At 44.0% G+C, this 10301-nt stretch overlaps 2 protein-coding genes across 4 annotated transcripts in view; one reads left to right on the forward strand and one right to left on the reverse strand.

Moving 5' to 3' along the window:
* The window catches only part of SUGCT (succinyl-CoA:glutarate-CoA transferase), a 719374-nt gene extending 712949 nt beyond the window's left edge, over positions 1–6425 (reverse strand). The window contains exon 1 of one of the 3 annotated variants that reach the window (XM_034963995.3): positions 6233–6425. In XM_034963995.3, the coding sequence (XP_034819886.1) occupies positions 6233–6353 (121 nt within the window). In that variant the 5' untranslated portion in view covers positions 6354–6425. The remainder of the gene's footprint in view (positions 1–6232) is intronic. The other 2 variants (XM_003808696.7, XM_063605682.1) reach the window with 2 other exon arrangements.
* Positions 6426–6723: 298 nt separating this feature from the next.
* MPLKIP (M-phase specific PLK1 interacting protein) lies at positions 6724–8607 on the forward strand. Its single transcript, XM_003808699.7, has 2 exons — positions 6724–7124; positions 8091–8607. The coding sequence occupies exons 1-2, from the start codon at positions 6786–6788 to the stop codon at positions 8289–8291; spliced, it is 540 nt and encodes a 179-aa protein (XP_003808747.1). The 5' UTR covers positions 6724–6785; the 3' UTR covers positions 8292–8607.
* The last annotated feature ends 1694 nt before the right edge of the window (positions 8608–10301 follow it).

A 10301-nucleotide genomic window follows, 5' to 3' on the forward strand; every position in this document is an offset into this window, starting at 1 on the left:
GAGCCACCGCGCCTGGCCCAAGAAGCACACTCTCATGCATAATCTGTCAAAAATTTATAAATCAGATGGGCACAGTGGCTCATGCCTGTAATCCCAGCACTTTGGGAGGCCTTTGCAGTGAGCCTACATTGCACCATTGTACTCCAGCATGGGTAGTAGAGCAAGACTGTCTCAAAAAAAAAAAGGAAAAGAAATCACTAGGATTTCTGTTCACCAATAATGTTCTACCCGAGGACAAAACCAAGAAGGCAGTCCCATTTATGATAGCTACAAAAAAATAAAACACCTAGGAATATATTTAACCAAGAAGGTGAAAGAAATCTACAAGGAAAACTACAAAACACTGATGAAAGAAACTATAGATGAAACAAACAAATGGAAAAACACCCCATGCACATAGGCTGAAAGAATTAATGTGGTTAAAATGACCATTATGCCCAAAGCAATCTGCAGGTTCAATGCAATTTCTATCAACATCATTTTTTCACAGAATTAGAAAAAACAATTCTAAAGTTCATATGGAACTAAAAATGAGCCCGAATAACCAAAAATATCCCAAGTAAAAAGAACAAAGCTGGTGTTATCACATTTTCTGACTTCAAAATATACAAGGCTATCGTAGCCAAAACAGCATAATACTCATAGTGTCTATAAAAACAGACACATAGGGCCAGGTGCAGTGGCTCATGCCTGTAATCCCAGCACTTTGGGAGGCCAAGACAGGCAGATCATGAGGTCAGGAGTTCAAGACCAGCTTTACCAACATGATGAAACCCCGTCTCTACTAAAAATACAAAAATTAGCCAGGTGTGGTGGCGTGCGCCTGTAATCCCAGCTACTCAGGAGTCTGAGGCAGGACAATTGCTTGAACCCGGGGGGCGGAGGTTGCAATGAACTGAGATTGCACAACTGCACTCCAGCCTGGGCAACAGAGCAAGACTCTACCTCAATAAATAAATAAATAGACACATAGATCCATGGAACAGCATACATAACCCAGAAATAAACCCACATGCTTAAAGCCAACTGATTTTTGACAAAGTCGACAACATTTACTGGGGAAAGGATACCCTTTTCAGTAAAAGGTGCTGGGAAAATTGGATTGCCATATGCAGAAGAATGAAACTGGATCCCTGTATCTCACCATATAAAAAAATCAATTTGGCCAGACACGGTGGCTCACACCTATAATCCCAGCACTTTGGGAGGCCTAGGCGGGCGGATCAACTGAGGTCGAGAGTTTGAGGCCAGCCTGACCAACATGGAGAAACCCTGTCTCTACTAAACACACAAAAAATTCGCGGGGCATGGTGGCGCATGCCTGTAATCCCAGCTACTTGGGAGGATAAGGTAGGAGAATCGCTTGAACCCAGGAGGCGGAGGCTGCAGTGAGCCGAGATCGCGCCATTGCACTCCAGCCTGGACAACAAAAGCGAAACTCCATCTTAAAAAAAAAAGAAAGAAAGAAAAAAATAAATTCAAGATGGATTAAAGACTTGAATGTAAGGATGAAACTCTAAAAATACTGAAGAAAACCTAGGGGAAACTCTTCTAGACATTGATCTAGGCAAAGAATTCATGACTGAGACCTCAAAAGCACGGGCAACAAAAACAAAAATAGGCAAATGGAACTTCATTAAACTAAAAAGCTTCTGCATAGCAAAAGAAATGATCAACAGAGTGAACGGATAACCTGAGGAATGGAAGAAAATATCTGCAAACTACATATCCAACAGGGGACTAATATCCAGAATTTGTAAGCAACTCAAACAACTCAACAACAAAAAACAAATAATCCCATTAACAAATGGGCTAAGGACATGAGTAGGCATTTTTCAAAAGACAAATAAGCATATCAAAAATGTTCACCATCAGCCAGGCACAGTGGCTCACGCCTGTAATCCCAGCGCTTTGGAAGGCTGAGGTGAGTGGATCAGCTGAGGTCAGGAGTTTGAGACAAGCCTGGCCAACATGGTGAAACCCCCGTCTCTGCTAAAAATACAAAAATTAGCCAGGCGTGGTGGCACACACCTGTAGTCCCAGCTACTGTGGAGGCTGATGCAGAACAATCCTTGAACTCAGGAGGTGGAGGTTGCAGTGAGCTGAGATCTTGCCATCGAACTCCAGCCTGCGTGACAGAACAAGACTTTGTCACAAAATTAAATAAATTAATTAATATTATGAATCCTGGATTTATTTATTTATTTATTTATTTATTTTTGAGCCAGAGTTTTGCTGTTGTCGCCCAGGCTGGAGTACAATGGCGCAATCTCGGCTCACTCCTGACCTCAGGTGATCCACCCACTTCAGCCTCCCAAAGTGGTAGGATTACAGGCATAAGCCACCACGCCCAGCCTGATTCCTAAACTTAATCCAATAACAGATTTCTTCTCAAACATTGGCAGTATGCTGTAATCATTTTAAATTCATAACCAGAAAATGAGTTGAACAAAAAATTCAAGACTCTAGGGAAACAAAGTAAAAATAGTTTGTATATTGCTAGAATTGTCTATTAAGAGTCATGTTTTCATGCCTTTTAATCTTCCCTGAAAATTTCTGTGTACTGCCATGAGTAAAATTTTAAAAAAATGTTCAACATCACCAATCATCAGAGAAATACAAATTAAAAACCACAATGAGATATCATCTTACACACAACAGAATGGCTATTAAAAAGACAAAAAAATCACAGGATGTTGGTGAGGAAGCTGAGAAAAGGGAACTCTTCTTATACACTGTTGGTGGGAATGTAAATCAGTGCACCTTCTATGGAAAACAGTATGGAGATTTCTCACAGAACTAAAAATAGAACTACCGGAAGATACAGCAATCCCACTACTGTGCATCTACCCAAAGGAAAAGAAATCATTATATCAAAAAGACACCTGCACTCATATGTTTATCACGGCACTATTCATAAAAGCAAAGATATGAAATCAACCTAAGTGCCCATCAATGGAGCACTAAATAAACAAAATATGGCATATATACAAAATGGAATACTATTCAGCCATAAAAAAGAATGAAATTATGTCTTTTGCAGCAACATGGATAGAACTGGGGGCCATTATCTTAAGTGAAATCACTCAGGCACAGAAAAACAAATATTGCCTGTTCTCCCTTATAAGTTGGTGCTAAATAATGCGTACATATGGAAGCAGAGTGTGGAGTGATGGGCAATGGAGACTTGGAGGGTTGGGGATGTAGAGGGAAGGGGATGGACTACAGGAGGTTGCTTGCTGGGTACAATGTGTGTTGTGCCAGTGATGGATGCACTGAAGGCCCTGACTTCACCCCAATACAATATATCAATGTAGCAAAACTGCACTTGTACCCCCATGAATATATGCCAAAAAAAATCATAACTGGCTGGGGCACAGGGGGTTCATGCCTGTAATCCCAGCACTTTGAGAGGCCCAGGTGGCTGGATTCTGTGAGCTGAGGAGTTCAAGACCAGTGTGGGCAACATGGCAAAACCCCATGTCTTCAAAAAATACAAAAATTAGCCAGGCATGGTGGCACACACCTCTGGTTTCAGCTACTTGGGAGGCTGAGGTGGAAGGATTGCTTGAGCCCAGAGAGGCAGAGGTTGCAGTGAACTGGGATTGCGCCACTGCACTCCAGCCTGGATGAAAGAGCAAGACATGTCTCAATACTTAAATAAATAAAAAATATATAGAGAGAGTATACTGCTATAAGACAGAAAAACACAACTCAAACTTTTTTATTGGTCACTTTTATCTTGCTACAAAATGTACTACTAGAAGCTTAAAAAGAGCATGGCTTTTGAATTTTAATAAATTTTAGTGAACTTTAGATTGAAGTTATACAGATAAATGGGTTGATGGAATAAAGATCTATATACTCATTAGGCGTCCATCAATTAAACTGTTTACTATTAAATTAATTTGTTGGTTGGGCATGGTGGCTCACCACACCATTTAATTGCAGAGTTTTGGGAGGCCAAGGCAGGAGAGAGGAACGCTTGAGGTGGAGAGTTCTGGGAAACACAGCAAGACCCTGTCTCTACAAAAAATAAAGAAATAAAAAAATTAGCCAGGCATGGTAGCATGAGCCTGTACTCCCAGCTACTTGGGAGACTGACGTGGGAAGATCACTTGAGCCCAGGAGGTCGAGGATGCAGTGATCTGTGATCTCACCACCGCACTCCAGCCTCGGTGACAGAGTGAGACCACCCCATGTCCATAATAATAACAATAAAGTTAATTTTGGTCCCCACCACTCTCACTTTTCTGCCCCCTCCCCTGAGTAGACTGGCTGATGATCTAAAAGGTGAAAATTACCTATGTGATGTATGTGAACCTTTTTTTTTTTCCAGTGGGGTGGGGGGGCATGATAGGGTCTCGCTCTGTTACCCAGGCTGGAGTGCAGTGGCACAATAGCGGATCACTGCAGCTTCAACCTCCTAGGACTCAAGCCATCCCACCTCAGCCTCCCAAGCAACTGGGACTACAGGCGCACGCCACCAAGCCCGGCTAATTTTTTTTGTATTTTTGGTAGAAATGGGGCTTCACGATGTTGCCCAGGCTGGTCTTCAACTCCTGGGCTCAAGCAATCGTCCCACCTAGGTCATTTTATTCAATAAATATTCAAATGAGCAATTCCCAAGCATTAAGTTAAACACTAAAGACAATGTCCAGAAAGGTGAATTTTTGGCCAGGACAGAACTACTGTATTTAATAAAGTGGATAGGCTGGAGTCCTCCGACCTTAATTGTATCACTAAGCCTTAATGGCAACATGCTACCTTGATTAAGTCTATCACTTGTATCTACGGAAGAAACGAAATGTAGTGAATTGAATTTCCACAGAATAAACAAACAAAAAAACTGTCTGTGTGTGTCTCCATTCATCAAGGAGGATAGAAGCTGAGAAGATACCACACTCGTCAGCTTGGGATGTCACAGAACATGTCAAAGAGACAGCGAGGAGTAGCAGCTACAAGAGGGTGAATGGAAATCACAGGTCCAGGCTACCCGTTAGGCTATGATTTAATGAGTCCTAAAACTCTTTTAAGATTCTGTATCCTACGCCAGGCGCGGTGGCTCACGCATGAAATCCCAGCACTTCGGAAGGCAGAGGCAGGCGGATCACTTGAGCCCAGGAATTTGAGACCAGCCTGGCCAACATGGTGAAACCCGTCTTTACTAAAAATACAAAAAAATTAGCCGGGCATGTGGCACATGCCTGTAATCTCGGCTACTCTAGAAAGCTGAGGCAGGAGAATCGCTTGAACCCGCGAGGCAGAGGTTGTGGTGAACCAAGATCGCGCCACTGCACTCCAGCCTGGGCGACAGAGCGAGACACTGTCTCAAAAAAAAAAAAAAAAAAATCCTGCATCCTGCAACTAATTTCAAGATTCATAGTGGGCCGCGCGCATAATCACAGAGATTACGTCTGTAATCTCAACACTTTGGGAGGCCGAGGCGGGAGGATAACTTGAGGTCAGGAATTCGAGACCAGCCTGGCCAATATGGCGAAACCCCGTCTCTACTAAAAATACAAAAATTAGTTGGGCGTGGTGGCGCATGCCTATAATCCCAGCTACTCGGAAGGCTGAAGCAGGAAAATCTCCTGAACACGGGAGGAGGAGGTTGCAGTGAGCCGAGATCGCGCCACTGCAGTCCAGCCTGGGCGAGACAGCGAGACTCCGTCTCAAAAAAAAAGAGAAAAAAAGAAAAAAGGAAAAAAAAGATTCATAGTGGATTACCATTCCCAAATTCAGAGGGAGTAAAGAAAGTTCTATAACACTGTAGTAAAGCTAAATTTCATCGTCTAAATAAAATTCTGCAACAGGTAACTGTACAAGGGCATCTTTTATTGTACATGAAGTGTCAAGTTATTCAAAGCAGCGGGCTAAAGTCCTTTCTGAAATGTGGCTTGGTGTGCATTTTCGAAGTTACTTAAACTTGGCGGACGAAAGGACAGGAGTAAAGAGGCCCCAAACGCGAGCCGCGGGACGCGCAGGAGCGGGACCCCACGGCGCACGGAGCCCTCAGTCACAACAACGCACGCGGCAGAGGCGACCCTGGGCGGCCAGAGCGGGGCAGGCCGGCCGCAGGCCCACGGAACGGGGTTGCAGGGAGGCGAGCAAAGCCACCGCTAAGGGGTCAGCAGAGACTTCAGACCCTAATTGCTCTCCTCAGGGCGCCCGAGGAGGCAAGCTGGGGCAGGGGTCCCTTTAGCCACCCAGACCGAATCTCGGAGGGTACCTGACTGCGGGCGGCCAGTCCACAGCCCCCTCCCGCCGCCCCGGCCGGAGAAGAGGCAGGTTCTGCGCAGAGCTGCCACCCTCGCCAGCGTCGCCAGCATCGCGTGCGTCTCAGATGGCATCGGTCCCGGTGCAAGCGGCGAACTCCGTGCGGCGCCACCCGCCGCCACTGGGGGGCGCCCACGGACGCCGCAGACCCCGCCCCCGCCGGGCGGGGCTGAGCACTAGTCGCCTGCTGGGCCAGCTTCTCGTCTGTCGGTCAGACCAAGGGCACTCAGACTGGAAAGGTTGTTGCTGGGCTTGGGTGTCCGTCCTTTCCTGTCTCCTTTTCTTCCTCTTTTCACTTAAATCCACTGAGTCTTTCGCCAAGTCAGTAATTTAGGTAATCCCGCCGCCCCTGGCGGAACCTTTGTGACGCCGGAACTGATGTGCCGTAGGGTGGCTGCGGTCGGAGGACTGTTTTAGTAAAGGACTAGCAGTTCTCTGCGGAGGGCCGGTTGATACAGTTCCGGTGGGAGAACGCGGCTGCGAGGTTTTCGGCTTTGGCTCCTGATATGCAGCGACAGAATTTTCGGCCCCCAACTCCTCCTTACCCTGGTCCGGGTGGAGGAGGTTGGGGTAGCGGAAGCAGCTTCCGGGGAACCCCGGGCGGGGGCGGACCACGGCCGCCCTCCCCTCGAGACGGGTACGGCAGTCCGCACCACACGCCGCCGTACGGGCCCCGGTCTAGGCCGTACGGGAGCAGTCACTCTCCGCGACACGGCGGCAGCTTCCCGGGGGGCCGGTTCGGGTCTCCGTCCCCTGGCGGCTACCCTGGCTCCTACTCCAGGTCCCCCGCGGGGTCCCAGCAGCAATTCGGCTACTCCCCAGGGCAGCAGCAGACCCACCCCCAGGTAATAATAATAGCCAGCGTTTGCCGAGCTCTTACTGTATGGCAGGCACGGTACTAATATTCCCTTTACGTGGATTATTTTGTCTAATCCTCTCTGAGGTACTATTGTTAGCCCAATTTTGCAGATGAGCGAACTGAGGCTTAGAGAAGTTGAGTGACTTCCGGAAGATTATCCGAAAGAGTGGCAGAGCCGTACGTTCTGTTTTCGAGCCCTCGTGCTTTTAACCAGTACACTGCCACCCGTACACAGATTTTCCTAATTCTCCATTTCCTCCTGTTTGCCAAAGGCCTTGCCAGTTTGTTTCAAGAAATCGTTCTTTTTCTTTTCTTTTCTTTTTTTTTTAATCTTTCTTTCGAGCTACACTGGCTTCTGCTCCAACTTCCCTGAAAAGAAAATCGGTGGTAGTGGAAGTTTTCCATTCCTTTAGTGAGAACAAATACAAAAGACAGAGTATCTCTAGCATGTCTGGGATTTCTGTGGTTTACAAATTGCAACTACGTGGTTTTCCAACTTGCTGTATTCTACACCAACCCCCTACCCCTTTTGAGCCTGGAGCTAAGGAGTAAAGAAAATGTTCATGAGCTAGAAAGGTTCTAGAAACTTTAAAACTATAGTATTGTTTTCTCCTGAAAAAAGTGAAAATTTCGAGGGAAAATTGAATATAATTACTTGATTTCATCACTGCTTGTATTTAATTACTGCAAAGTTACTACAGTAGACACAAAAGTATTTGAGATGACAGTGGTCATGGAATTATGAATAAATGAGAATAACAAATTGCTTTTAAGTACTTTTTTTAAAAAATAGGAACACTTGATTAAAGGAAGCATGGACTTTGTAATTGAACATATTTAGGTTCAAGTCACAACTTTTAAGCAGCAATGTGATTCCCGCTAACCTTTAGCTAAAGGAAGAAGTACCAATTATCTTTACTAAGTGTTTTTTTAACTGATTTTTTTTCTAAAGGGTTCTCCAAGGACATCTACACCATTTGGATCAGGGCGTGTTAGAGAAAAAAGAATGTCTAATGAGTTGGAAAATTATTTCAAGCCTTCAATGCTTGAAGATCCTTGGGCTGGCCTAGAACCAGTATCTGTAGTGGATATAAGCCAACAATACAGCAATACTCAAACATTCACAGGCAAAAAAGGAAGATACTTTTGTTAACATTTCTGAAATTCAACTGGAAGCTTCATGTGTCAGGAACATCTTGGACAAAACTTTAATTTGTGTTGATATAAATTTACCCAAAGATGATGACTTTGATTGGATAATTAGTAAGGTCTTTTTGTTATTTTTTGTCGTATCAGGTATTGTTGATATTAGAGAAAAAAGTAGGATAACTTGCAACATTTAGCTCTGGAAGTACCTACCACATTTTAGAGATTTACCGTTTCCATATATTTAACATTCCTGGTTACATAATGGACATTTGTCTTTTAATGTTTTTTCAATGTTTTAAAATAAAACATTTTGTCTTCTAGCTATTGTGGTTTTGTGGTATGATAAAGAAGTAGACTTACTACAGTAATGCTTTGTAGTCACTTAGAGTTCATAGGTAAATGTTTTGCAAATTATTTTTGAAAATGAAATAGGTAAACCATCCTTTGAGCTGTAGACAGCTCTATTTGTTCGTAAATAATGAGGATGAGAATAACAGAGTTCTGTTCATACTCATTTTATCTAATGCTTCTGTTAAAATGCATTAAAACTTGAAGCCCCAGAAACCCATTTAAGCATAACTTTATACTCATTTAACTGGAAAAGGCAAGAATAGACCATGCATAGCTAAATCAAAGTGTTCTATCTGAATTTCTCTATACCTCTCAGCATTATGGAGTTAGTTTCTCTTGAGGCCAAAGAAGATAGCTACCAGCAGCCTCAAATCACTTCCATTGCAAAAAGAACATCTCTCATCTCCATCAATCCAAGAGAAGACAAATTTGCCATACTTAGATCATGTTTCTGTATTATTGAACCAATTAACTGTGGCCAAGGCCACAATGAGACCTAATTAACTTGAATCATGGACACATCACCATAATGAGACAGGATTCTGTGACCTTGAACACCACTGGGCCTACCTGGAGTAGAGAAGTGGTTTTCCAAATTAAGGGATGCTATGGATATATACCTATAGTTCTGGAGAGAAAAATATGGAAGAATTGTTACCCCAACTATTTTTTAAAAATCAAGTGGTTTTTTTTTGGTTTGTTTTTTGAGATGGAGTCTCTGTTGCCCAGGCTGGAGTGCAGTGGTGCAATCTTGGCTCACTGCAACCTTCGGCTCCTGAGTAGCTGGGACTACAGGCGCATGTCACCATGCCTGGCTAATTTTTGTATTTTTAGTAGAGACCATGTTTTGTTTTTTTTGTTTGTTTGTTTGTTTTGTTTTGTTTTTGAAATAGGGTCTCACTCTGTTGCCCACGCTGGAGTGCAGTGGCGCAATCTTGGCTCACTGCAACGTCCGCCTCCCAGGTTCATACGAGTCTCCCGCCTCAACCTCCTGAGTAGCTGGGAATACAGGCGTGCGCCTGGCTCATTTTTGTATTTTGAGTAGAGATGGGGTTTCACCGTGTTGGCCAGGCTGGTCTCGATTGAACTCCTGGTCTCAAGTGATCCCCTACCTTGGCTTCCCAAAGTGCTGGGATTTCAGGCATGAGCCACCGTGCCCGGCCCAGAACATTTATTTTTAGTATTTTTAGTTTCACCATGTTGACCAGGCTGGTCTCAAACTCATGATCTCAAATGATCCACCCATCTCAGCCTCCCACAGTGCTGAGTTTACAGGCGTGAGCCACCATGCCCGGCCAAAATCAGGTGTTTTAACATGTAACACAGACTCTAGGCATTTTGAAGTTACAAAATACGAAGATACAGCTAGTAAAACTTTTGTTTCAACATTCCCAGAAAGAAACGTGTAAAAACAAAATGGTCACACCTCCTATTTGAACCATACCCACAGAAATTTGTTCATTAAGTATTTCACAGAGACTAGAAAATAAGAATGGAAGGCTTTTAGATTAATAAAAGCTCCATGAAAGCCAGGATTTTGGAAATGCTGTTTCTACAAGTTACTAGCTGGATGAGTTCACTTCTCTATGCCTCAATTTTCTCATATGTAAGATGAGAAAATTAATAGTACCTGTGTCATAGAGGTGTTGTGTTGGAGGATTAA

Source organism: Pan paniscus, chromosome 6 (genome assembly GCF_029289425.2).
Source record: "Pan paniscus chromosome 6, NHGRI_mPanPan1-v2.0_pri, whole genome shotgun sequence".
Lineage (NCBI taxonomy): Eukaryota > Metazoa > Chordata > Mammalia > Primates > Hominidae > Pan > Pan paniscus.